Here is a 27,825-nt window from a genome sequence, read left to right as displayed (position 1 = left end):
TCACACATTCTCCTTGTCGAACTCGCACATGAAGTACATGGTGGTGTGGCAGGCCACGTCGTTCCAGCCCCCCGAGGCCACCATCTCCACGCAGTCCTCTTCGTCATACGCGTTGTTGGGCTCCCCGCTGCGCCACTTGTTGAAGGTCTGCATGGGGGACCGGTCCGAGTACACGAAGGCCCCCTCTCTCTCCAGGTCGTTGATGCCGATGAAGACGCGGGCCAGGCCCGCCTGGGCCAGGTAGGCGGCCATGAGGCCGTTGGCGGCCTCGTCCTTGGGCATGCTCAGCGTGCCGCCCCGGCCCTGGCAGGACAGCTGGGCGTCGGCGTACCGCTTCTCCTCCTTCACCAGCAGGTAGATCTTGCTGTCCGTCTCCCGCACACCAGCGACAGCTGCAGGGGAGGGCAGGGCTGGAAAGTGAGCACTGCATTCCCATCAACAGGCCTCAGGCTCACGGGGACCCAGACCAACCTGGAGCTGCAGGCGGCCGGGGCTCTGCCCCCAGGGCTGGGGGAAGGGAAGCCGGGGCCCAACATACCATTTTTTATGAATTTTAACTCCGTGGTCAGCTGCGCGACCTGGTTGTCCATCTCTCCAATGGCCTTTCTCAGCTGGCTGCACTCACAGGGGATACCTGCAGGAATCAAGCCACTGAGCAGGCACTGGGTTCAGAAGAGGGGCGCACCCCACCCCCAATATAATCGTTCCTCGGCAGACGCCAGGCAGGACCTTCGAGGCCATGACGATGATGTCCTAAAGGCAAGACCAGGTTTGCAAGTGTCGCCTGGCAGCAGGGGAAGGCCGAAGCCACAGGGCAGGAGGAGGAGGGGCATGGCCTCCCCAGGGAGGCTGAGGGTAGCAGTGCAGACACCCAGGCATGGGGGGAAGGAGGAAGGAACAGGCAGAGCCCAGGACTGCCACACGGCGCCTGGAAGCACAGTCTACTCCAGAGCTCGGCGGGAGGTGGCGCCACAGAAGGAGCCTGGGTGGAGCCAGGCTGGGCAGTCCCTTCTGCGTTGCTGGCACAGCTCGGGAGTGCCCGGGACAAAGCCAGGGCTGCCACAGGCACACCTGCAGGTAGCAGGTGGGGTGGGGAGCGGGCAGGGTCCCGGGCAGGGTGCTGCTAAAGGACTAGAGTGTCCCTTCCAGGAACAACTCAGAGGGACCCAGGCATCTCCGCAGGATGGTGGGGCAGATGGGAGGGGACACAGAAGCCCCAGGTGAGGCATCTCCAGAGGCCTGGATGGGGAGCAGCTAGGGACCAGGAGCAGGAGGCTGGCGGAGGCCTTCAGGACCCTCCTGCTCCACAGAGAAGGCCAAGGTGTGATTGGTGACGGGGGCGGTTCCCAGAGAGGAAGAGCCAGCCGCCATGAGGCAGGAGGGGACAGGACCCAGCACAGATGGAAAAGCACCCACGGTGAAGCAGCAGCAGTAAGCGTCAGCCCTCCTCAGCCTCCCAGGTGGTGGGGAACCCTGGCCACACGCAGCCGAGCTGCATCCTGCTGTCCTCTCCACCTCACACGTGAGCTGAGAGGGAGGCCTTGCACAGGGCCTGCCGGGATGTAGCCCAGGGAGGGAGAGGGGCTGCGGCAGAGCCATGTGGCTCTGGGGGGACAGAGAATGGGCAGGAAGCTCCAGCAGGCGCTCCACACGGCTGAATGATGTGCCCCTGAGCTTGCCTAGACATCTCTGGTGGCCCCCAAGGTGAGGGCCCTGGGGACCGCTGCAGGGATGCCTGGGGCATTAGGGTATGCACCTCTGAGGGGTGTGGCGGCCACAAGAAGGGGGAGATCCTGGAGCACCCCGAGAGAGATGAAAACCCAGAAGCAGAAGCTGTGGGGCGGGCAGGCCTGAGCCTCGCATGCAGGGGTCAGAGGGACGGCAGGCCCAGGAAGGGCACCGAGACATCAGGTGAGGGACGCTGGAAACTTCCACCAGAGGGACTAGTGAGAGACCACGTCCCAGTGTCACGGATGCCCTGCCTTCCAACCCCCCCCCCCCCCGGTGTCACTCAACGCTTCACAGTGTTAAAGTACAATTTTAATACATTTTATTTAAAATCCTTGGGCTGCTCTGGACTGGGCAAAGGGGAGGCGGGGAGGGGTCATGAGGGTAGGAAAGGTGGTGGAATGAGGTGGACGTCATCACCCTAGGGACATGTATAATTCCACAGTGGTGCATCTTTACACCATGTACAACCAGAGAATTGAAATGTTGCGCTCCACGTGTGTACAATGAATTGAAATGATTCTGCTGTCGTGTACAACTAAGTAGAACAAATAGAAATAATAAAAAAAAATCCTCAGGCCCCTATGCCATACCTGGCTCTCCGTTAGGGCCAGGGGGTCCCATATCACCAGAATCTCCTTTTTGACCTGGAAAAGAATAGCAGAGTCAAGGTCACCACTCAGAGCTGATGTGTTCCCTGAGTAAAAAGCGTCCCGGTTGAACCTCTTCCTTCGGGTTTCAAGCCTGAGAGTTCCCAGACCCTCCTTTGCAGGGAAGACAGGGAGTGCCCTCTGCTTGAACAGGACCCTGTGTATGTCCTGGGGCCCGAGGAGGTACAGGTGTTTGCTGTGACTCACTCTGGAAGCCAGGGTGTTCCCCGGATAACTCTGCAGGCAGCACCCACAGATCCTCAGCTCCAAGGGTGAAGGCGGCTGGCTCGGAGGCCAGCTCCTTCCTGACCCTCCCTGCAGCACGGAAATCCAGATACATGCAGGATGGTGGAGCTGGGGTTGGGCTTAGCAGCGGCCAGGTCCAGGAAGGGAGGACACACTTATAACCTCACGCTGGAACCCAAGTCCCTCTGGCCCTCTCAGGCAGCCAGGAGCCCTGGCCCAACCTCCTGTTAGGTGGGACAGCCTGCATTCTGCTCTGGCTGACTCATCCCGCAGCCTCACAAAGCCTGAGAAACCAAAGCTGGGCGGAGTGGACCGGCTTCCTGACGTGCCCAGCCTTACTTCAGCGATGAAAACCTTGTGCATCACGCTTGTTGAGAGGAGTGGCTGAAAACACAAACCTGGCCATGCACAGCTCCTACCCTGAACCCAGGAAGGTGAACCCCTAAGTCCTGCTGCCCGTGCACACTGCCCTCCCCCTCCACCATGAGTGGAGCAGCCGCTGGCTCCATCTCTGAAAGTATGCACTGGGGCAGAATTTACAGGCGTGATACACAGAAACTAGTAAGACCACCAGGCAAGAAGGTCCATCTACAATTGTCCTCAGATGCTCCAAGCCTGGGAGGGAGTGGGAAGCAAGAACTGCATTAGAATACCTTTAGCACCAATGGGACCGATTTTTCCATGGCGACCCACACTGCCTTTCTGTCCTTTGTCCCCCATGTCTCCTGTAGAAAACAATAAGATCAAAGTGGGCAGATGCACAGGTGATCCAACACGCCTCCTCCTTGCCATCTCCCACTCGCACATGCACACACAGACCGAGACTGAAAAACTGCACAGCCCTTAACCTCTCCAAGGTCACGCAGGTCCTCTGTGACTGTGAAGGGAAGGAGGCATGGTCTGACCTCCACCCCGCACCACGGTGCTTCCCAGCTCTCACTCCCATCCCCAGCTGAACCAGAACCACAGGACTCCAAGAACACAGAGGGGTGCTGTTGGGAACATGGGCACGGGTGCCAGGTGGCACAGCCTGGGCTCTGCCCGGCTGCATTTGAAGGAGACTCAGGAGGGGTAGGGAGCAGGAAGGAGGGCCTGGGTTGCCCCTGCATGCCTCACCATTGGGCCAGCTCCACCCAAAGTGCCTGTTCCACACTCCCTGCTGGCCCCTGCTAACAGTCACCAGCCCCTCTGCCTCTTCTCCTGTCTCCTGCAGGAGGGAACAGGGCCTGGCCTCACACCACCATGACCCTGCAGGACTTCCCTCTGGTCCCTACACCAAGACTGAGAATGGCCGTCTTTGCATGGCCCCAGAACAAACTCAGAGGACAGTTGCTGAATGCCAGGCTCCTCCCCTCCAGAGGCCTCTGGCGGCCTTGGCACCTGCTCCTGCCTTTCCACAGGTGGTCACCGATGGCCAGGCAGACTGACAACAGGCACGGGGACTGCAGCAGGAAGCTCAGTTTCATGCTGTCATCCCCAATGTGTCCTGTGTGCCCAGGGTTTCGGGACCATTCCCAACCCACGCTGTCACAGAAACAGGGAAGCTCGGGAAAAGCAGGTCCCAAGAGAGGCAGGAGGACCTGCACCCAGTCCAGCGAGCTCCGTGCAGAGATGGACTCCTGGCAGGAACTCCTGTCCTGTGGCACACATGGGCAGCTTCCAGAGCACAGAGCACGGCTCGGGTGAGGCACACTGAGTCCAGCGCTGCCCGGGGAAGGGCAAGGAGTGATGCGTTGCTCAGAGCAGGGCTCACATGAGTGGTTGTACAAGGTCCCTGCATAGAAGTGGGCAGGGCAGTGGGGCTTGACCAGGTCAAAGCCTACTTCAGGGTGGAACCAGGACAGGAACGGAGACCTGCTGATCTGAAACTCAGGGCTGCTTTCCTGCAGCGAGGGCCTGTGGATCAGTCAGAGGAATCAGGACTAGAAGGTGGGAACCCCAGCAGTCACTGGGGCCTGACCAGCCCAGCCTGACACTGGTGCGTCAGGTGTGCATGCCCACACAGCACGGGGAGCTGCTGGGAAATCGGGGGACCATGAGGCAATTGCAACCCAGGAAATTAACCATTTAGAAGCTGAAGTCTCTGAGGAGCACGAGCAAAGGGTCAGGGAAGCATCTGTCCCCGAGGTGTAGTGAACCACTGAACCACCAGGGTGTTGGGAAGAGGAGGGCGAGGTCCCACCCAGGACGCAGCTGGCCACCAAGTGAAGAGATGGGAAGGGGCAGGGACGGAGCTGGCTGGGGAGGATGGGGAGGTGCAGGCGGAGACAGGCAGTGTCTAGGAGGTGGCAGGTACTGGCCGGGTGGCAGAGGTATGTGGGAGGTGGAGTGGCAGGCCCTTGCGGGTGGTCACATGGGAGGGGTGAGGTGAAGACCTGCGGCCTGGGCTGCCAGGCAGGTGATGCTGAGCATCCCTGAGGCTAGGTCGCAGAGGAAGAGGACACTGGGCCCCAGTGTCCCCCAGGAAGAGCAGGAAGAGGGGGGTGCTGGGTGTGTGAGGTGGGGGCCAGGCAGGGATGGAGAACTGGGGGTCATCAGTGTGTCAATGGCAACTAGAAATAGGCCCCTGTGATGTCACTCAGGGAAGGAGGGAACCCGAGGGACACGGGAGACAGGAACAGCCTGCAGCCATGACCGGGGGTGTTTAGGAAGGAGAATGGGGAGACGAGGGCAGGGCAGGATGGTGGCGACTACGCAGCAGCAAAGGGGAGTCCCTGGGTGGCCAGGGAGGAGCAGGTGGAGCCGAGGAAGCGGAGGCCCCAGGGCAGGGCAGCCCCCCAACACCAGCCCAGAGGTGCACCCCCTCCAGCTGTCCCAGTGTCAGCCGCTGGGGCGGCCCTGCCTGAGTCAGTCTGCAGTACCAGGGGACCGAGTGCCTGCCATGATCACCAGATCCGCGCCCCATCCCCTGTGATGGAATCCACCCTGCTTCTCCATCAGGAGATTCCTGAGCCTCAGAGGGAAAGTCGAGAGCAGCTTCCAGTCAATCAGCCAGTCGCCTCCCGCTCCCGGTAACCCCGCGCCAGGGAAAGAGGTGGTCCCGAGGTCCTCGACAAGTGTCAGCCTGTGTGCCCAAGTGCCCTGTGAGAGGGACACCAGACCCACTTCCAGACCACAGCTAAGGGCTTGCTTCCCTGCAGAGGGGGAAGCCGGGCATCCACCCCCAAGCCAGAAGGGATGGGGCGGGGATGGGGGTGCCCCTCTGCCCCTCCCCCAGCACCCTGGGGCTGCACCCAGAGAGAGGCAAAGGTCGCTGAGCCCACCTCCTACAAGACAGTCCTCCAGGCATTCAGACTCCGCTCTGGAGTCCTACGCCCTGGGGCTGGGCTTCCTCTGGCCTGTCCAGGGCACCTGTGTTCCTCCTGCAGACTGACATGCCCACCGCACTGGGCGCCCACAGGAGGCCCAGCACCTCCCACTGTGGACTAAGTCAGGCCCCAGTTCCTTTCTGATGCTCCTTGGGTGAGGCTTTTGGGAGCTGAAGGGGGTTGGGGGAGACAGAGGTGGGCTGCAGGATGGATAGTCCTCAGGAGGGTGGGAAGACACGGGAACTCCTGCCCGCTCTCGCCTGGGAGACCCGGTGAGAAGGCAGGCGTCTGCGAGGCCTGGCCAGGACCCTGCCTGCTACCCCTGCTGTCTGCCCTCCAGCCTCTGGGGCTGTGTGAGGCGAGTGTCTGCAGCTCAGCCACCCTGTGGCCCCTTGTCTTGGCAGCCCAAGCTGGCCAACGTGCCTCCTTGCTCTGGACTATTAATGTGGTCTGAGGATGAAAGATGACACAGTGTTTCTTCTCAGCCTCATGTAAAGTGGACTCCACAGGAAAACCAACGTCCCCTGAAATGCGTGTCTGCTGTAGAGTGTGTCCCAAGGCCCTCCTGCCTGCCCACCCGCCTGGGGACACCTTCTCCTCAGCCTGTCCCCAGCCACTGACTTGTGCCCAGCGCCCCAGCCCTGCCTGCAGCCTAGCACTGCCCCCGGCTCCTGAAACCCCAGCTGAGCCGCAGGAGGCTGGCGGGGTGGCCTGCTCTTATTTCCCTGCCGAGACCTGGTGGTTCTGCTTTCCATGCGGTGCCCATGCAGGGTGGTCTGTGACACCCTCACACACTGGGTCACGGCAAATTGGGCTGCATGTGGGTCTCACATCAAGGGGAGTCCAGGGCAGGGTGAGCCTGCAGACCTTCCAATGGAGGGCAGAGGCCCAGAGCCCTCAGGATCTGCCCAGGCTCACATAGCTGGTTCAGGGTAGAGCTGGGACAGGGCCAGCCTGCCGACCCCAACCGGGAACCCCCCACTCCCTACCCTGCCCCATAAAGCAAAAGCCTGGCGGATCGTTCCCAAGACCCAGGACACGGCCTGGAAAAGGGCAGTGCCCCTGCCTAGCCGTACAGCTCCCGCTGCAAGAGCCCGAGGAGCCCTCCAGAGGCCCATCTCTTAAATGGGACTCTGGCTTTCACAGATTCCCTGGGAAAAGATGGGGAGGGAGTGGGGGCCTCCTGCCCACTTGGGGTTGTTTCTCCGAGGCCCCTGAGCTCTGCCTAACAGGGAAGCAGAGGAGCAGCCCGCAGCCCTCACCGCTGGCCCTCCCACCCAGACAACTCCCCTTGGGAAGGTCAGACCCTGAGGCGACAGAGATAATGAGGCCCTTTCCCGAGAGGGGAAGCTCCTCCCCACACAAGCACACTCCACAGAGCTCCCCCTGCACAGAGGGGTAGTGAGCACCCATTCCACCAGGGGAAATGGTCAGAGGCGAGCGGGCACCTGCTGCTGTAGGAAGCCATGACCTGAGAGTGAGGACGTGGCGTCAGGCCCACCCCAGTCACAGAGCCAAACTTTAACAGAATCCAAGGTTGTTGCCGACACTGGGTCTGTCACCAGCCAGGTACTGAGATCGGTTCCCGTCTTGCAGAAGCATGGGACCCGTCCCTGCCACGGGGCACTAGGAGATGAGGCACAGACACAGGAAACTAGATGCTGTGTGGACAGCCGCAGCCAAGCAGAAGGACACAAGGAGCAGACATGAGTTCCAAGCCAAGAGCAGCAAACACTGGCATGAGGACCTCAGGATCCCAGGGGCCTGCGCACCACAGGTGGCAGGGGCTGTCCCAGGATGACTCAGAGGCCTGGGCTAAGTTTCCACGGGTGCAGATGCCACTGGTCCAAGGGCCGCCCTGAAGTGCTGAGGCTTGGGGTGCAAGAAGGCTGGAGGAACAGGAGCCCCAGGTCTGCACCTCAGCTCCACCACCCAGGAGCTGAGCCACCCCGGCACACTGCTTCGTCTCTCTGCCCCTCAGTGTCCTCATCTGAAGATGGGTGTGACGAAGTATGCCGTAGCATACAGATCCCCGAGACCGCCAGCCCTCCTGACGCCCAGGGCTCTGAGCCCACCACCCTGCTGCCACACACAGCCGTCTAGCAACCTGATCAGCAGCACAGGCGCTGAGCCTGGCTCAGTCCTCCCTCATCACCTGGGTGGCCTCTGTGCTGTGTTCCTACCTACAAACTGGGGCTGATAGCAGTTCCCCTCCTGGACTGTGGTGGGAAAATGAGAACCGCGGGAAGAGCACCTGGGTGTAGCATGTGGGACAGACATGTCACCAGCAGCAATGACTCGTCATTGGCAGGGACTTTCAGAATCAGGACATCACCCAGGGCTGGACAGATGTGCCCCTGCGCTTTAAGGAACTGCCATGGACACCGAAGCTGGAGGGCACTGACCTAGACCCCAGCAGCTTCTCTGAGTCTGTTGGTGGGACCCTACCCAGCCTGCTCCTTCAAGGCAGCAGGTGCAGGTGAAAGGTGACAGCAGAGCACTTGGAAGCCCAGGCGATTCTCTTCACTTGTCCATCATCCAGAGGTAAATCAGGACACTCCTGGGACACAGGGCAGGACAGCACATTCACATGGCTTTGCTGGCTTTAAGCTCACAACAGTCTCAGTCTCTGCTAAAGCTAAATTTTGTCCCTCTAAAAATTCTACATTGAAGTCCTAAACCCCAGGGCAAACGCTTTTTTAAAAGAGGTCACTAAGGCTAAGTGAGGTCACAGGTTGAGTCCTGAACTAATAGAAGGATGTGAGACATCACGGAGGCTCAGCCACGGAGGAAAGTCCATGCGAACCCAGAAAGGCAGCTGTCTGCCAGCCACAGACAAAGGACTCAGGAGAGACCAATCCTGCCAGACTTTGACCTTGGACTTCCGGGCTCCAGATTTGCAAGGAAATAAATCTAGTTGAACTGCTCGTCTGTGGCATTTATTGCAGTAGCCTGAGCAGACAACACGCCATTCCTCTGCTCCAGCACTGAGGGGGCTCAGAGTATGCAGGACAACACTGGCCACGCAGCAAGCTAGCCAAGACTAATGCCCAGTGTTTCCAAGTGCAGACACTGCAAGCAGACAGACCTAGATCCAAAGCCAGGTCTCTACCCACAAAGTCTTAGACAAGTGATGACACTCTTTGCCCTTCAGTTTCCTCATCTGTAAACATTGTCTAATGGTATGCAGCACTTTGGGTCACTATGGACATCAGGAACACAGAATGTCATGTGCAGGGCACAGGGTGGGCACCAAATGTCATGGATTCCACTCAGACCGAGGCAGCTTGACTCCATTTCCAGGGCTTCAAACCCCACCCTCAGCTGGGACTCCATCTCCCTGCTGGTCCACACAGAGGGCCAGCAAGACCATCCTCTGCAGGTCCAGGAACTACTGTGCCCTTGAAAACTAGGACAGACCATCCAGTGCAGACTGGTGGTCACTCAGTACTGTGGGAAGACAAACAAGGCCCTCCCAGACCCCCAAAGCAGGAAACCAGGGGCTGAGAAGCCCCACAGAACCCGCCTTTCTGTGTCAGCCATGGCTGAGGACACGGGGCAGAGGCAGTGGACAGCCCCTGGGCAGCAGTCTTTCTCCTGGCCCTTCTGGTTCCTTCTGCCTCACACCCACTGCTTAGGCCTACAGACAGGAAAAGACCTGGTCACACTCACAGGAAGGACTTTGGAGGCAGGGTGGACCAGAGAGTGGACAGATTTATCAGACCATGAACAGCTACCACCTCATCCCAGTCCTGCTCTGATCTAACCAATGGAGAAGAGCTGCCACTCACCAAGCCTCTGCCGAGGGCCTCACTGGATGTAGATGTTCATGTGCACACACCTATGCACACTGTACACACAGGCACACACTGTAAACCCACACAGACATACCTGCACACTGTGTATATAAGCACACACGTGTGTGCATGCACACTTGGCATACATGTATGCATAGAGACATGTGCATGCATGATATACACATATAAGCATGCATCGTGTGCACATGTCATCTTCTCCCACATGCACATGTGTGCTAGACATGCATGTGCTTGTGTGCATACACACACTGCACATATATGGGCATGTGTGCACACATACTCTGTGTGGGCATACACACACACATACAGGCATACATACGCATCATCCATACAAATATGCCTATACAAATGTAACCTCATGTGATAAATATACAATCATATCTGCATGCAAGCATGCACACGCACAAATACAAACGTATAAACACATGCATGCATGAGTGTATGTATATGTACATACGTGTGTATAAATACAAAAAAATTCATAATATATATTTACACACATAGACACAGATATATACACATACACTATCTGTGTGCACATAGACATTCTATACACACATATGCTATGTGAATATACACAGACATATATCCGGGTGCATATATATGCACACCATTACACATACACAAACACGTATTTAGAGACATGTGTACATATGTATGCATACATACACACAAACATACTTGTGCACACAGGCATGCCATGCACATTTATGCATTCATACAAACATACATGCAAAAACAAATACACATACACTGTATATACAGACACCTCACATACTCTATACAGGTACCTATGTGTGTGTCTATGCATCCATGAACATAAAACACTATATATGCACTTACATGTGAACATAGACACACATATACCAACACAAATACTGACACGTGTGTTTGTACAAACATACAGGCATGGCAGTACATGCCACACACATGCATGTTGGTGCACATACACACCACACGCAGAGCACAATGCATGTGTAGAGGCCTGTCCTTGATCCTTACACAATCCAAGGCTGTAAAGCTCACAAGCACAGAGCTGGTTTGAACCTACACCTCCCGCTGGGCTGTCCTGGGACTGCTGCTGCTGTGAGCTGTGGCCCTGACAGGAACATCCTGTGGTGTGGCTGTGTTGAGAAGAGGAGCGGGTGAGGGCCACGGGAGCCCAGAGCTTGCCAACACTCCTCTCTCTGTGGCCGCCGCACCTCTTCTATAGCAGATGGGTGTTACTGGAAAACACCCTTGGGGGCTGACCCCGAGCAGAGCGGTGGTGTGGTTGCCCAGGAGAGTGGACCCCACAGAGAGCTCCCCACCTCCTGCCTCCAGGAAGGTCTTCAGGCTGCTGCAGATGGCAGCCAGCTTTTGGCAAGACCCAGACACGGCTCTCCCACTGCACCCTGGCAGCACCCAGCACATGAAGAGCCTATGCCTCTGAGCTGAGGAGCGGCGCCCCAAGCGCTGCGGGTATGTGCTATGCTGTCCTCTACCCCACTCCACAAAGAAAAGCAGGGATGCCTGAGAGTTGTCCAGAGACTCCCATGTACCCGGAGCCGCAGGCAGCGGCTCACAGCAGGGTGGGCAGTGCTTATCAATTTTAATGAAGCTGCATCACACAGTCCTTTGAAGTGGAGATGGGTCAAAAAGAGCACTCAGAATCCAGCTTCCTCGGCGATTTTTAATGAAGGGTACTGTGCGGCACAGAGGGCCCCTCGCTGGGGTGGGCCGCCCTCCTCCTTTTCCGCACATCGAGAGGGTCCCAGCTCCATGACAAAGGAACAAGGCTGCCACTCGGCTCTTGCCACATCACAGGTCTGGGAATTAGGCACCGAGAAACTGAGATGACACACACCAGAGGTCCCGTCAGCAGAGCCGTCTACCCTTTCCATACTGCCTGAGGCTGGAAACTGGGTTGTTCTTGTCTCCATGGAGAGCGAAGGAGCAGGAGTCCTGCCCAGCCTGGCTCTTAGTTCAGAAAGGCAGGCACCAGCAGCACGTCCTCCCCAGCAGGGGCTGCCTCGCTGCAGGGCAGCGGTCCCAGGCAGCCTCTCCGCAGGACAGGCCCCAGCTGGGCGGCTTGCATCTGGTGAGCTGGCCCCTCCCTGTGGGCAGCCCAGCCCCGCAGAAGCAGCACCCAGGCCTGTTGATATGATACGGCAGCTTGGTGTCCTCCCGAAGCCACAGCTGTGCTTGGGCAGGAGCGTCACCTGCTGCGGCAGAGCCCCCTCTTTGTAGCAGCAGAGAACACAGCCCAACGAGGCAACCAGAGCCTCAGAACACAGACCTGCTCCTCCCCTGGGGCCGCGTCAGGCGTGCAGACCTGGGACTCTCGGTGATGCTGGAATGACCACAGAGGGTAAAGATTTTCAGAGACCATCTCTTCTTGAGATAGCTTTATTTCATTGACTTTATTCTTTTAAAAGGGGTTTCACTATGTTGCTTAGGCTGGTTTCTAACTCGTGGGCTCAGCCTCCCAAGCAGCTGGGAACACAGGTGTGCACCACTGCACCGGCCTCAAGATCTACTGCAAACAGCGGAGTGCCTTCCAAACGCCAGTCCCGCACTGAGCCCTGAGACCCAGAGTTGAAAGCAACAAAGTGCATCTGTCCCCAGGGACCTGTAGGCTGCAGAGGCATCAGACACCTAAAGGAATGCGTATGAGATACGCCCACCTGTGGTGCTCACTGAGCAGCAGTCATGCTGTCCACTGAAGGGCACTGGTCACTAACTGGCCCACCTCCTGGGGCCACAGGAGAGGTACCCCCACCTCCAAGCCAGGGGCAGCTGAGGGTCTCAGGCAGTTGACGTGTTTCTCAGATGGATCTCATGTCAGATGGGGGAGTGTTCCATGTGTGACCTGCCGAGCCCTAAGGTGGGAGGCCAATCCAGGCAGTGCGAGGGCCCCGGGGGCCAGCAGCCCCAGCCCCCTCCTCTGCAGCAGTGTCCCTCCAGCTGTTTCAAGCTACAATCACCTTCCACTGCTTTTTCAAAACAGGTTTAAAAATCACTGACACACTTATCTGTGTCTCACACTCACACTAGAGCATTCAAAGCCACCTCTTAGATCACCCCACTACCATTTAAATAACTTGATCGTATATATGTAATGTCTGTTATATAAAAAATATATACACTGTGACGATTTTTTCTGTCCAAAATGTTCTACTTTGGTTGAAGCGTAATTTCTCGTCTTTTACCAGAGCAGAAACAGTACCCAGGGAGATGTGCAGGTAGAGAGGCAGCGGAGAGGGTTCCCCATGGAGCAGACCGAGAAGCAAGAGAGCACTGAAGGCCATCGAGGGTCGGGGAGGCACTCGGCAGGACACGCCACGTGGGCCTGAGACTGCGCAGTGCACTCTCAGGGGGCGAGGTGAGCGCACTGGCTGGGCCCTAGGGCTGGAGCATGGGCTAGGCCACTAGCACTGGGTGCTCCACGAGCCAGCCTGCTGCAGGGTCCTGCACAGAGTAAAGACACAGGGCTTGGGATCCTCAGCAGAGAATTCTATTTTTTTTTTTTTGGAGGGGGTGGGTACCAGGGATTGAACCCAGGGGTGCTTGACCACTGAGCTACAGCCCCAGCCCTTTTTTGTAGTTTATTGAGAGACAGAGTCTCACTGAGTTGCTTAGGGCCTTGCTGAGTTATTGAGGCTGGCTTTGAAATCTCGATCCTCCTGCCTCAGCCTCCCAAGCCACTGAGATCACAGGTGTGCACCGCCTCGCCTGGCCAAAGAATTTTCAAAGGGGTAGGAAAGAGTCAAGTCCACACTGCAGACGCAGCTCTGGTCCCAGGAAGAAGTAGAGCAGACCTGGGCCGTCCCCGAGAGATGGAGCCAGAGAACCCAGCAGGGCCCACCCCACAATGCCATGCACAATGCCACCTGCGCCTGGTGCCTGGCACACACTGCGAGTGGCCACCTGCCTTCCACAGCGGGCATGGAAGCCTCCCAGGCCCCCTGAGAGCAGCAGGGCCTGATCCTCGGCCCTGCCCACCAAGGCTGCCTGAAAAGGAGGTGGCACAGGGCTTGCAGAGACAGGTGGCACCAGTGTCAGGTCGGAGACCAGAGGTCATCTGGTCCCTGGCTTCCAGAAAAGTGCCTGCTGCGGGGCCCAAGCGAAGGGTCCACCCTTCAGTGAGAGAGAGGAGGGGAGGGACTCACAGGAGAACGTGCCTGAGGACCCAGGGAAGGGAGGCCACCAGCCAGAGGACACACCTGAGGGGCAGAGGGCAAGGGAGGCTGCGGAACCTCCCAGGACTCAAGGCCACGCAGACCTGAACACAAAAGGGATTGGAAGGAGTTGAAGGCAGAGCTTGGCCGTAAGTACAGTCGTGTTACAGCCGTTAGACACACACCAGGGGCTGGAGAGAGGCAGCCTCGGGGCCACCACGAGGAGCCGATGCTTGTTGCTGTGTCCACTCGGAAACTGCATCTAGACAGAGCTGGGAGAGTCCACTGCCTGGTGGCCTAGGACCTGCACTTATGGCCCAACAGGATCCGAGGTGAAGCAGGAGTCCAGCAGAGGTTCCTAGGGGAAGGCAGCTTCAACCCCTCGTGGAGCTTCTGAAAACCCCTGGTCTCCTTCCCAGGTCCCAGGCTGTGAGCCTGCAAAGGCTAGAGCTGTCCTCCAGCCGGGAGCCAGCTCTGGCCTTCCCTGTTGGTCTCGAGGACGCCCCTGCCGTGCACTGGAGAGCTCAGCAGGCACTCCACTGGCCCTCTCCTCATAACCAAGTGCTCCAGAGAGCAACCCTGGAGCTACCGAGCCAGGCCCAGAGGCCACAGCACCAGGGGCGCAGCAGAGCCTGGAGAGCGGTGGGGAAAACGACACTCTGGAAACATCCGAAGGACCCTCACATGTTCTCCCAAACTAGCAAAACTCATGGGTCACTAGTCCCCCAACCAGTATCAAAAGGAGTCTCACCAGTGTAAGTAGCCATCAAGAAAAGACATTGGCCACAACTACAGGGAAACATTTGTCAGTGACTAAAGATTGAAGGAAGAACCCTCTTTCTACCAGTGAGAAACTGAACATTTTAACTGGGAAACGGAACTGGTGCGAATAATGGCTCACAGAAAACTCAGGATGGCCAAAGGCATAACTGGTAAAATTTTATACAGCAAAAATTTAAAAACAAACAAACAAACAGTCCAGGAGCCTGGCCACGGTTAATACCAAACTCAAGGATGAAAAGCTGAAGGTTTTTCTCTAAAATCAAGAACAAGACAAGGGTCTCTTTGGTTGCCACATCTATTCAACATAAGCACTCTAGGTCCTGGCCAGAGCAATTAGGAAGAAAAAGAAAATTAGAAGCTTCCAAATTGGAAATAAGTAAAGTTGGCTCCGTTTGCAGATGACATGGTCTCGTAGGTAGAAAACCCTAAGACCCCACCCAAAAGGCACTCCAATAAACAAATTCAGTAAAGTTGAAAGATAAAAAGTCAAAATATGAAAGTCATTATTATTTCTATAAGCTAATGACAAACTATCCAAAAAGCAAATTCAGGAAGCAATGTCATTTCAGTAGCAACAAGAGGAAGGAGGAACTTAGGAATGAATTCAACAAAGGAAGTGACAGATCTGGATACTGAAAACCGAGAACCATGAAACTCTGATGAAAGGAAGAGAACACAAATGAACGAAAGGAATCCTGTGTTCATGAATTGGAAGAATTTATATTCTCAAAGTGTCCAAACTGCCCCAAGCAATCTTCAGATTCAGGGCACCCCTATCGAAATTCCAATGACATGTTTCACAGAAAGAGAAAAAGCAATCCTAAAATTCACACGGAAACACAAAAAGCTACAGGATGCTAAAGCAATCTGTCTGATGGGGAGACCAGGCTCTCCACCTGCCCGAGGAGGGTCCTGGGCTCTCTACCTGCCCGAGGGGGGGGCTGGGCTCTCCACCTGCCTGAGGGGGGGGCTAGGCTCTCCACCTGCCTGAGGAGGGGGCTAGGACTGCAGAGACAAGGACTGGTGTGCTTCCAGGAGCAGGGATCTGAGCTCCGTGCTCTGCCGTGCTCCAGCAGCTGCCCCTGCAGCCTCATCTCTCTGGACTAGTTCTCCGAGTGATGCAGGGCTGGATCTATGACTCCTCCTGGAATCCCTGAGGTCATGTTTCCATCCACAGAGGGAGAAAAGCAGAAGCAACCGCAACCCAGCCTCTCTGAGCGTGGCTCACCTCAGGCTTTGGTACTGGGCTAAAGTGCTTCTGCCACTCACAGATTTCAGTTTGCTCTGGGCATGGATGATCCATGGTGCAGCAAGTGGCCATGAGTAAGCAGAGTGTGGGGCAGAGGAGCAAGTGCCTCTGATGTTTTGGGGAGAAGGTTCCAGTCCAGCACATGGCCCTCCAGGTGAGCCTGATCATCAACATTCAGGGGGCCTGTCCAGCTACCTTTTAAATACACGTACATGGGGGGGCATGGTGTGCACACCTGTACTCCCAGCTACTTAGAAGGCTGAGGAGCAGGGTCACAAGTTTGAAGCCAGACTCCATGACTTAGCGAGCCCCTGTCAAAACAAATAGTAAACCGTACAGGGAATATAGCTCTATAGTGGTAGAGTGCCTCTGCGATCAGTCCCCGGTACTGCAAAAAATGAAAAAGATGGTCACAGGCTAGAGCTCAATGGTAGAGCATTAGCCTAGCAGGTGTGAAGCCCTGGATTCTATCCCAGTACTACAAAAACTAATAATAAAAATAATCACACAACTGCAGAACATAAACATTGTTGGAAATGTGGAAAATGTGAAGAAGAAAATGTTAATGTCCATAATCCTAAAACTCAGTTATCTACTAATATTCTGGTTCATTGGTTTCTAGCATCCTCTATGCCTTCTAAAGTCTGTCGGCTTTTGCTCCTTTCCAGCTCACTGGAGCACATCAGGCCAGACCAGTCCTTCTTGAGTGTCACTGACAAAGGGGCAACTCCTGAGTCCCCACAATTATTCCTGCTGTCAATGACCCACATGAATCCCCTTGCACTGACCTGCTCCAGGCGCTGCTCTATGTGCCAAGGGTGTGATCTCCACAGCAGAGCTGCTGGCTCTTGTGGTGACAGGTCCCTGACAAAACCTGAGATCACTGCCCAGTGCCTGGCTGTGCTCAGACTGGAGGCCACGTGTGAAGTATGCCACTGCCCACCCTGACCTTAAGGAGCCCTCCTCTTCCGGCTCCACTGCCCAAAGGGTCCTGACAGTGACTTGCAGCCAGGTGGAACTAGTTACCTGGGACACGAGAGAGCCATTGGAGCGGCTGTGCTGCCCGTGACACCCTTACGCTGTACTCATGTGACAGCAGGATGCACTACTCCAGAGGGAGGCGGGGCGAAACAAGAGAAGCACAGAGAGGGGACTTGGAGGGAGCCGTGGTCCCCGAGGGCAGGGCTGTGCGGTTTCCCACACTCGAGGTCATGAGCTGCTTACGATGATAGATCAGCAAACTTTGAAACAAGGCCATTCTTTAATCCAGCCCAAACCCAACTCCACGTCCCACAGCTTTCCGCCTTGGTTTACCAGCTGGGCCCGCACGGTGCCTCCCTGGCCTCACACCGGGGCAAGGACTGAGCCTTTCACAGCTTGGTCACCCCCACCCCACTCAGCACCCAGCATTCAGGAAATGTGGGAGTCAGATGAGAGGAACAGGCCCTCTGTGCCCAGCAACGCTCCTGGGAGCTCAGAAGGTCGAAGACGCTCGCAGGCTCCAGGCATCGCATCGGCCAGTGAGGACGAGGGTAAGAAAGAGACAGAGAGCACACAGGCACCTGCTGTGATGACCATGGAGGCAGGGACAGCATGGACAAGCCACGTCTGCGTGCAGTGGAGGCCCCGCCCACCCGGCAGCACTGAGCTGGATGAGCAGGACTGAGAGAGTGACAAGGAAATGACAGCACATCACCGACTGCCCATCTAGAGCAGGGACAAGACTTCATCCACTCCAGAAACTGAGGAGCAGCCATTAGCTGTGCCCAGTTCATGACCAGGTCAGCAATAAAGTAAGCTGCACAACTTACCTGCAGCACGCAAATCGGAAACACAGACACGGCCCCAGCCCCCCAAAATCACATCAAAGACAGAAGAGGGGGCTGGGGACGTGGCTCAGGGGTGCAGCATGCACCCAGCCTGCACAGGCCCCGGAATTCAGTCCCCAGCATCACAGAAAAAGAGAAGAAATACCATAGTAAAGTGAAAATAAGAAGTGCTTGGTGTTTCCAAGACACTCCTGACTCCTGACCACCCCAGAGCTTCAGAGAGCAAGTGAGTCACCCTCCAGCAACCATCCCACCAGCACCCGTCAGCACACAGGCTGAGCACGCATGGAGGGGACGGGTGGCTCCTGGGGAGGGGAAGACCAGGACGGCGTGACATGCCCGCGTGACCGTCCTTCTCTGAAGTTCACTTCCAGCAAGTTATTCAAGGAAGTGTTCTAGATACACACAGGAAGTAGGAGCACTGCTTCTCACATAAAGAAGGAGAGGATCGGGCTGGGGATATGGCTCAAGCCGTAGCGCGCCCGCCTGGCATGCGTGGGGCCTGGGTTCGATCCTCAGCACCACATACAAAAAAAAACAAAAGATGTTGTGTCCGCCGAAAACCAAAAAGTAAAAAAAGAAGGAGAGGATCCAAAAGGGTTTTAAAAACAAGGGGAAGAAAAGCAGAAAGAGAAAAGAAACACATGACTGTTAAACACACGAGGAAAGGCCCTGCCTCTTCACGGAGAGGCAGTGAGGTGGTGAGGCGGTGAGGCGGCATCGGCAAGTCAGCCCCAGCTCTGCAGGGTGGGAGGGTGGGGAACGCACACATGGGCCCCTGTGGCAGGAAGCGCGCGGTCTTGGGGGGCGGTTCAGCACATCTACCAGAACCCCCAGCGCACCTCTGATGCCACGGGGGCACGGCGAGGATTTGTCCTCGTGCTACCTCAACACATTCAGTGAAACCCACTCGGCGTTCTCCCACAGCAGATCCAAGAACTTGGGAGCCCACGGAGATCAAACAAATCCACGCACACCTCACTGCCTGGCTGAGGAGGCCCGGGCATCCACACACAGAACGGTCCCCAAGGCAGGAGAAAAGAGCCAAACCAGAGCCACCCGCATTCCCGCACTGCATTCCCGCTTCCTGCTGGCATGTGCCTTCCCACGCACACCCAGCCCCTCTGCACGGCCTTTCAGCTCTGCCACACAGTTGTTCTAGCTCCTCCACTCGCAGGATCGTTCCCTGTCGTGTGACCTGGCCTCAGCTCACTCCCACGAGGCAAGCAGAGTTCTGCCATGGTACCTGGGAAGCCGACTCCAGAGGCACCGTTTGAAGCCCCAGGTCTGCCCCGCCTCCTCCCTGGTGCTCACACAGGATCTCGAGCATCCTCACCTGTTGGACAGGAACGGCTCAGGGAGGCCAGGGCCAGCACACTGTCCAGGACGCTCTACCTCCTGGCCTGCTAGCCAGCTGCACTATTTGCAGAGGGCCTCCCTCGCTGCTCCCCAGCAGTCTGCAGCATGAGGTCTCCCTCCTCTTCCTCACCCACCTCCCTCCCCGCAACAGGGCCGGGGACTGCGGTACCTTTTTCTCCTGTAGGGCCGACTCTTCCGGGCCTTCCCGGGGCGCCTTTGTCTCCCTTCTCTCCCACGTCCCCTGTGGAAGAAGTCACATCTGTTTAGCAACTGATCTGGCTGGGACCCCATGTGCTGTGTGGACGTGTGCACCTGCTGTGCCCCTCTCCACCCCGCCCACCCCCCCAAGTCTCAGTGCCCCCATCTGTCCCCGAGGCTCTGGGCCTTGCCCTACCATCCCCCTCAGGGATGACTCTGTCCACCCTTCAGATGCCTCTCAGACGTTCCCTCTGAGCTGACTCCCAGTTCATCTCCGGGGCCCATCCTAACACTAAGGAGAAGAGAGGAAGCTGCTCACTGCCCCACAGGGCCCCCGGGAAGCCACTGGGCCATGGGATGTGCTGGACATCACCTCTTCTCCCTTAGCACGAGCCCCATGTAACACACACTGCTGAGTAGGGTGGACACCTGGGCCAGGGGGCACGGCCACCCCATTCCAGGGTTCAGACACCAGTAAGGAGACAGATGTGAGCAACTAGAGGAGACGCCTGCCAGACAGGGACAGAGAGGTACACAGAGGGGCTGGGGCCACGGAAGACAGGGACTCTAACACCTCCTCCCCAGCACTCCCCTCCCAATCTAACCCTCACTGAGATCATCTGCCTAAGACAAAAACCATATTACGTCTTTCCCTTCTCAAAAGGCACACAGAGCTGACTTTAGTCACCAACAATGTCCAGACCTCAGACTTCTTCCCTACCTCTGGCTCATCAACACACCAGGCTCCACCTCTCACCTGGCCCTCCAGCGGCTTCTCTGACCTGTTAGCCTGGCCTCTCTCTCCCAGGGTGCTGGGACCCTGTTGCAAATGTACAGCTTTTTTTGTGACCACCTCCTTACCTGTTCCACCAGTGCTGCTAGGAACAGAGAGAGAGTGTGCATGTGTGTGTGCATACTTCTGCACAGTGCAAGCCACCATTCAAGTACACTAATCCTCTGGGATTCTCCACACACACTTTGACTTGGTGAGAGGCTTAACCGAGATTATCAACACCCCAGTGAAATCCCCAAAACTGACCATCTGGCCTAACCGAGGGGACATTCATTTTAAATTTAATTAAACAAGAAGAAAAGCAAAGTGAGAGACAACAAGAATGAGAAACAGTCCTGAGACCTCCCAAGGTCACCCTGGCCTACAGCAACAGGCACTGGCTACCTGCCAAAAGCCCCTCGCCTACTGTAGGTTTGGCACCTGGCCTCATTCAGGCACGGCCCTCAGTCTCTGGGTAATTCTCAAATTCTCTCTTACCTTTTTAAAAAGAAAGAAATGCACCAGCAGCAGTTCTCAGAGAAACGCTGACAACCTAGCAAGAGATGTCAACCAGCAGGGTGCGCACAGCGTGGAGATCTGCCCGGTGCCGGAGGAGGACCAGCCACAAGGGCACAGTGGGCGACAGACTCCCTGTGCGCCGGGGCCCAGCGCCTGGCCAAGACAGCAGCGGAGCAGCGTCCCACCACAGGAGTCAGTAGGGAAGGGAGCGCCCGAGTCCTGTGCAGGGAGCGCCCTTGGAGAAGAAGCCCCCAAGGCAGGCTGAAGGGCCAGCGAGGACCTCGCCACGAGGCAGAGAGCACACGAAGGACTCTACTGCGCAGCACTGAGAGAAGCCACTGGGAAGCTTCGCTGGTGTTCTTTTGAGCCAAGTTGAGAATTGAGAAAAATCTAATAAATGCTAATGCCCACCTTACAGGAGGACAGAAGGAGCCAGTGGACATTTGAAGGCCTAGTGACTGCGACTTCCAACGTTAAGGAAGGACATGATGGAACATGAGGAAAAGGCCCCCTGAGACCCGCACGGGGAACGTCACCCAGACATTGCAGGTGGCAGGCAGAACATCTGTCACTACCCAACGTCTGTGAGCTACTAAAGCTACCCAAGAGGAAAGCACTTCAGGCCTGTGTGCGTGCGAATGAGAAGCAGACTGACAGGAGCGCTCGCTAGCAACCCAGGAAACAGAGAAGGAGCAACAGCATCAACACAGGGACATGTGTGAGCCAGGACACCGGCCACCTCTCTGAGAGAGTGGCTTTAAGGTGAAGCTGCTGAACAAGCTGGACATGGCCAGGCAGAGCAAGAGAGGCATTCTGAGGAGAGCGACAGGGCACTGCAGCTGGTCAGGTGAGCCAGGAGGCTGGAGGGAGAGGCTGGAGCAGAGGCCAGCCCTGAGATGTACACATAAGGACTGGAACAGCATGGCCACCCACAGAGCAGGGCAGTGCACCATTGCAGAAGTCCAGCAGAGATGATCAGACTGGACGAGGTGGGCGCCTGCATGGCCTGTGCCACAACCTTGCCCCTGCTCTCCACTGGGCTGAAACCTCCGTGACGGTGTACCACGCATCTCCTGGCTGACCAGGAAGCCCCTGCTCTAGTGTGGACCTGGCTCACATGGCACTTCCACCGCTGCAGCTTGGAGCCAGCCACGAGCAAGCACAGAGCGGTGCACGACTCTAGACCAGCTCCTCGCTGCGCGGCCCACGTGCTGCCAGCCTCGACACCCCTCTGAGGACACCTGGGTCCTTTATGTCACCTGCAGGCACTTATTTCTGATGGGCAGATGTCTTTTCATCTACACCTCCAAAAAGAAATCTGACAGTTACAGTATCTTCCTTCTTTTTATTGCCAGCAAAATTGACTATTTTAAAAAATGGTCGATGTTAAAAACTACCGACAGAAAGACTCTGATTGGGTTAGAATGTAGCAAAGGATTGAACCCACCACAGAGCCCTGGGTTCAATCCCCAGCTCCAAAAAGAAAAGATTAAAAAAAAAAAAAAAAAAGACTTTGATGTTTTAAAATTAAACAGAAAATACACAGACTGTAGTTTCCAACCAACATGTAAGAAACACCTTAAAAATGAGTGGCACTGGGCTGGGGCTGGGGCTCCGAGGCAGAGCGCTTGCCTAGCATGTGTGAGGCACTGGGTTTGATCCTCAGCCCCGCATAAAAATAAATACACAAATAAGTGGACGGCACCGTGTCAGGACTGCTAGGCTTCCCTCACACACTGCGGCTTGACCCAGAGTCAGGGAGGCGCAGTGGGTGCTCTGCAGCCTCTCAGAGCTGGGCACATGGCACGTAGACCCGGCTATCCGCTCCCAGGCCTGCGCTCACCCGAGATGTCTAAACAGAGCTCATGCAAACACGCCCACCACAGTGGGACTCACGGCCCAGAAGCAGACCCAACAGAGGCCCCCAGCTGGAGGGACGAGCAGGGCGCTGTGCCGTGTGCGACAGGCTCCCACAGGGCCCTTGGCTCATCTCCACCATCAGCCTACCACTAATTAGAGAGCAAAACCACAATGTGGTTAGCCGCCCGCACCTCCCTAAACTCCTAAGGACAGTGCTGCAGGCTGAAGGGACACCGGACTCAGGGAGCTGCTGCCCAGGCGATGGACGAGTGGATGGGTTTACGCCTGACCCATAGTAGTGTCATAAATGCACACAGATGCATTTGAGTAGACGCAGCACTGTTTCAAAATACCACCCCGTAAAGGACGGTGACAGGTCCTGGGCTAGCACTGAGTTTCCACCCAGCAGTGACCTGCCGCACGGACAGCCGGAAATAGAACAGAAGAGCCCAGGGTGGCGTGCAACTGAGAACCACGCTGAACAAAATGAAGCAGCTCCCACCCTCCGAAGTGCTCCAGGGTTTCAACATTTCCTCTTTCACGCGGGAATGTGGTGTAGCAACGGGTCCTCTTAGACACCACGTAGGGGGACCAAGTTACCATGCAGAGCTCTAAGGACAAGGCTCATCTCTGCCAGGGGGGGGGGGTCAGAGTTTCAACTCCCTGCTCCTGCTCCACCACTGACGTGTCTCCTCTCGGAGAAACAGAAAAAAGGGGCAAGGTTCCACCCGCCCACACCTCCTGCACGGCCTACAAAGGTTTGCCCACATTGCACTTGGGCCTTTTTTGCACTAGAAAGATCCTCAACGTGAGATACTTAGATACATAGTTGCTGCCAGCTGAGGAGGCCGGGATGTTCCTGGTCAATACATGGCTCCTAACCCTGAACCAGCCCATCTGCCAGCGTCACGAGCAGGAGAGGCATGGCCTCAGAGCCACTGCCCGGCCAGCAAAGCAAGAGTCCCGCAGGACCCCGCTAGCTTGGCCGCCCTCGTTTTGAGAGATTACTTACTGTCAATGAATTTTTAATTAATCTGATAAAACCTGTAAGAACAACCCTGCCCTTTGTCACTTCTGAGCAGCAGACTCCCTGATACGGATCCACATTTTCCCATACGTAACAAGAACCTCACTGTTAGGTATGATTATTATGCACCAATGTTAAAAAGTTTTAAAATAAAATTTTTTTAAATACATGTTTCCCCACCTACAGCGAAGGTCTTTAACCATTAAGGAAAGTCCATCTCTCTCTAAATGCAGACACAGTGGACTATCAACAGATGCATTTGGTTGAACACAGTCAAGGGGCTTCCTGGTGTCTGTGCTGAGAAGATTCGACAACCACAGGTGGACCTGCAAAGTCCCGGGAGCCCAAGGCAAGGAGGGCATGTGCCGAGTCTCACAGACAGACACCTTCCTCCACAGAGAGGCCCTGCTCTTCTCTCCAGCCCTGAGCCTAGCCCTGCAAGATTCTCAGTAAATCCCGTCTCATGAACCAGCGGCCACCGTGTTCCTATTTTCTCTTAAAAGCAAGAGCTGTACTGTGTTTAAATAGTCTCCCTTCATGGACCACCATGATTTCTGACTCATCGGTTTTGACAAACACCGTCAGGCTCCACCGTCCCTCCCCCTGCTCCCCTCTGACTTGCTGATCTTCACAGGACACGTGATGCAGGGAGACCTCTCACCTCCCTTGACAGTTGCAAGCTACCATCTAGAAGCCGGGCAGCAGGGGCTGGGCCCTCTGGTCACTGCATCCCTGTCCAGGAACAGGAAACCCACACAGCACAGGGCTCAGCGGGGAGGGGCTGGGGCTGGAGGCCACTTCTCCCTCCTCTCCTGGTGCTGTGTGTGTGAGCATCACTCTCCACAGGGCCTGTGAGTCCTGGTCCAGGTAAGACACCCAGAGAAGAGTAGCATTCGCCCACTTGCTGACGTGTGCTGAGCATATCGTGGGCCGTCCCGGGCTGGGGGGGTAACCCCCGCCCCCCGCCCCTGTGTGTGAGGACCAAGAGGGTGCTGTCTCAAGGCCAGGGCCTTCTCTCCTGACGCCAGTCTGTCTGCTCATGGTTCACAAAAACTTACATGAACCCTGAGCTTTATGGCTTGGAGACCCGGAACTTGCTTCCTCCTCCCTTCTCTACACTCTCCCTGCCGCCCCATTGAAACACCGCCACCATGGAAGTCTTTGATTCTGCTTTAGCCAGCACACCCATATCACAGAGCACTCCTGGCCACGTCCACTGTCAGAGGGTCAGGTTTCCAAGGGCCTGAGTAGCTATGTCACAACATTCCTGCAGTGGACACCCCTTGGCCTTGACAGATGACAGGGTTGGTCTCAGGAAGCGGGGATTTACACCCAGGATGCAGAGGGTGGGCTCCAGCGCACGCGGCTTGCACATTCCACACGCTTGGCCACCCAGGAGCGAGTCTCTCCACCTGCCCGATGAGCAGCCCTGCAGGGCAGGACCTGGGTCTGAGCACTGGTAGGACCTGCTCAGAACCTACCCGCCCACTGTGGCGCTCAGTAAGTCAACACACAGCAGAGGGACGGTTTTGCCGACCCCACCGGCAGCATGGGGCCTTACAGCTTTGCCAGCTCATCTCTGACCCCACATTGGGTTCAAGTGCAGACAAACCGTGATGGAGGAGGTGCCACTCTGCCCAGGAGGTGACCTGGCCAGGAAGAGAGGAAAGACCTGGCTGGCCACCTGTCCAAGACGGTCCATGCCGAGCGCCACCCATGTCCACAAGGCCAAGGGAAGGAGCACAGGCCACCACCAAGGCTGACATCTAAAGCGCCTGGCTCAGAACTGTCCCGAGAAGTGCACCCCAGCTGGGAGGCCCGGTGCTGATGCTGCCTTCCTGCAGAGCCAGGGCTGCTGCATGTGGGAGCTTGCAGCTCAGAACCATGCCGTGGTGACGGCTCAGCGTGCTTCCTTGCGGCTTTCCTCAATAGTGGCATATGTCTTTATGTTTTAAATGAAATTAGGGACCACGGTATTTTACACTCTGCTCTCCTGTCCAGCCTTAGCTGCACAGCACCTTCCTGTAACTGTCAGGACCGTTGAAGTGTCCTCCTACCTGCCCCCTTTGTCTGTTACCAGAGACTTGGTCCAGGTGGAGACGCGTGTTAGGAGGCCGAAAACGAACTGCAGTCCAGATCCGACTGCCGACTGTCTACCCTGCAGGGGGGCATGGAGTCCTGCACAGGAACCCTCACCACAAACCCTGCGGAAGGGAGGCTGGGATCCCACGGCTGGAGAGGCCCGGCCAGGGAGGAGAGGCGGCCTGTCACCCTGCAGCGTGCGTGAGGCGCATGTGGGCCATCTCCCCCAGCAGCCTTCTTCCCCACCTGCACTTAGGAGAAGGGACAGCCAGACGGGTGACAGTTCCTCATGACAGAACAGAAAACCACCTGGAAGGAGCCTTGACCATGCCCACTATCCTGCAGGACACAGCAGACACGGTAGAGCCAACCAGCACTCTGAAGCCCCACCTGGTGGTGGGGAAGTGACTTGCACAGTCACGTTTCCCAATTTAAACTTGAAGTTTCCACCCACAGACCCACTCACAGGCCCTCAAAGTCAGGGCCCAAAACCAGTTCCCAGAACTCAGCCTGCAGGTGGCTCAGGGACCCCTGCAGCAGCTAGTTATTGGAGAACCCCAAGACGGCTCCCTGGGCAGAGCCTAGCTGCTAGTTTCCAGGCCCGGGATCAGAGGTGATGTCCCGAAGTCCCTAGAGAGGGCACCAGGAAAGCACGGCACGCTGGCCGCCACAGCCTGACCTGGTGCAAGGCGCAGAGGCCTGGGCTTGTCCTGGCCGGGCATCCTCACAGGGGTCTGGCAGCTCCAGGCTGCGAGGATCCACCTCAACAGCTCAGCACAAAGAGCAGCCCAGGCAGAGGCTGGCTCCAGGGCCCACAGCCCAGGCTGCCCTTGTAGGGAGGAGCAGGAGGCAAAACTGGATTTGGGGTGTGAAAAGTGGCTGTAACCCACCCTCTCCTCCCAGGCCAAGGCCCAGCACTGCCCCCCTCACTTAGGAGGGCAGCTCACGTGGCCCTGTGTGCCCACTTGACCCTGTTCTGCTGGCTCCACTGGGCACTCAGGCAGCTGTACCCGCAGCTCCTCCCACCCCACCCGGCTCTGGGGTCTCTGGCCCGAGACGTTTCCAAGTGGATATTCTACTGGAAGGCACGAGAGCTGGTGCCTCGAGGACCTTCCTCAGGCTGTGGCCCACCCCATGCCTGGCCTGCAGAGCCGTCTCCACCCGAAAGCCAGTCACAGAGAGCAACAAAGAAAGTTCTCATTTTTAAAAGGAAGAACCGTCCGGAGGCAGAGTGGGAGCTCACTGTGGGACCTTGGGCAGGACGGTTCTTGCCGAGCGCCACCCCCTGTCCGCAAGGCCAAGGGAAGGAGCACAGGCCACCACCAAGGCTGGCTTCTAAAGCGCCTGGCTCAGAACTGCATCTGCGCCTCCAGCTCCCTTGTTTGTCCAAAAGACCAATGAGATCCTCCCGGGCTGAGTCCAAGCCGGTGCCCCGACCCGGGGATGGCAGGGGAAGGCTGAGCTGCACACAGACTGCTGACCCCAGAGTCCCACCATCCCTCTGTTGAAGAAGATCTGACACCCCATGACCCAACCTGGGTGTCACGGGGGAAGTCGAGGTACAACAAGGAGCAGCCACGCCTGGCTGTCCCTGGGCCGGAGTCAGGCTCAGGGTTTCTCTGTAAGACAGACGCTCCAGGTGGTCCCTGGAGGCCACTGTGGGGCCAGAGCCCCAGACACAGACCAATTGTTACCTTTTTTTCTTTTTTGGTATACCGGGAATTGAATGCAGGGACACTGGACCACCGAGCCACATCCCCAGCCCTATTTTGACTTTTATTTAGAGACAGGGTCTCACTGAGTTGCTTAGTGCCTCGCTTTTGCTGGGGCTGGCTTTGAACTTGCAATGCTCCTGCCTCAGCCTCCTGAGCTGCTGGGAGTACAGGCGTGCGCCACTGCGCCCGGCCAGCTGTTACCTTTGAGGCCTGGGACGAGAATCTGCACAGAGCAGGCGTCATCCACCGTCTGCTGAGGACATCCAGATGGCAGCAGCAACAGGAAGGCCAGGCCAATCAGCGTGCCCGCAAGAGCCAGGTCCCTCTTCATCATGAGCACAGGCAGGACATTGACCTGACGGAAGGAAGGCACAAACAGTGAGGGACTCCAGAGCGCGGGGGTGACGTGAGCAAAGCGGGCCTCGTCCAGCCCTCCCTGTCCTTCCCCTCCAGGATCTGCAGCCTCGCTTACTGGCTGGGCCACGAGCTGACCTCAAGCCCCAGTCAGGCAGGACACTCGCA

General features: G+C 56.8%; 1 protein-coding gene across 5 annotated transcripts; it reads right to left on the bottom strand.

The window, feature by feature from the left end:
* Colec11 (collectin subfamily member 11) lies at nt 1-27,646 on the bottom strand. 5 transcript variants are annotated; one of them, XM_076833530.1, is made up of 6 exons: nt 27,505-27,646; nt 19,300-19,371; nt 3,278-3,349; nt 2,322-2,375; nt 539-634; nt 1-392 (listed from the first exon to the last, which is right to left on the bottom strand). In XM_076833530.1, exons 1-6 carry the CDS (start codon nt 27,635-27,637, stop codon nt 1-3), a joined length of 819 nt encoding a protein of 272 aa, XP_076689645.1. In that variant the 5' UTR covers nt 27,638-27,646. The 5 variants fall into 5 exon arrangements, with proteins under 5 accessions (XP_076689645.1, XP_076689641.1, XP_076689643.1 ...); XM_076833526.1 differs by having other exon boundaries at nt 1-410; nt 27,505-27,637; XM_076833528.1 differs by lacking the exon at nt 3,278-3,349 and having other exon boundaries at nt 27,505-27,634.
* Between the last annotated feature and the right edge of the window lie 179 nt (nt 27,647-27,825).

This window comes from Callospermophilus lateralis, chromosome 14 (assembly GCF_048772815.1).
Source record: "Callospermophilus lateralis isolate mCalLat2 chromosome 14, mCalLat2.hap1, whole genome shotgun sequence".
Classification (NCBI taxonomy): domain Eukaryota; kingdom Metazoa; phylum Chordata; class Mammalia; order Rodentia; family Sciuridae; genus Callospermophilus; species Callospermophilus lateralis.
This window is presented reverse-complemented; position numbering and strand designations above follow the sequence as displayed.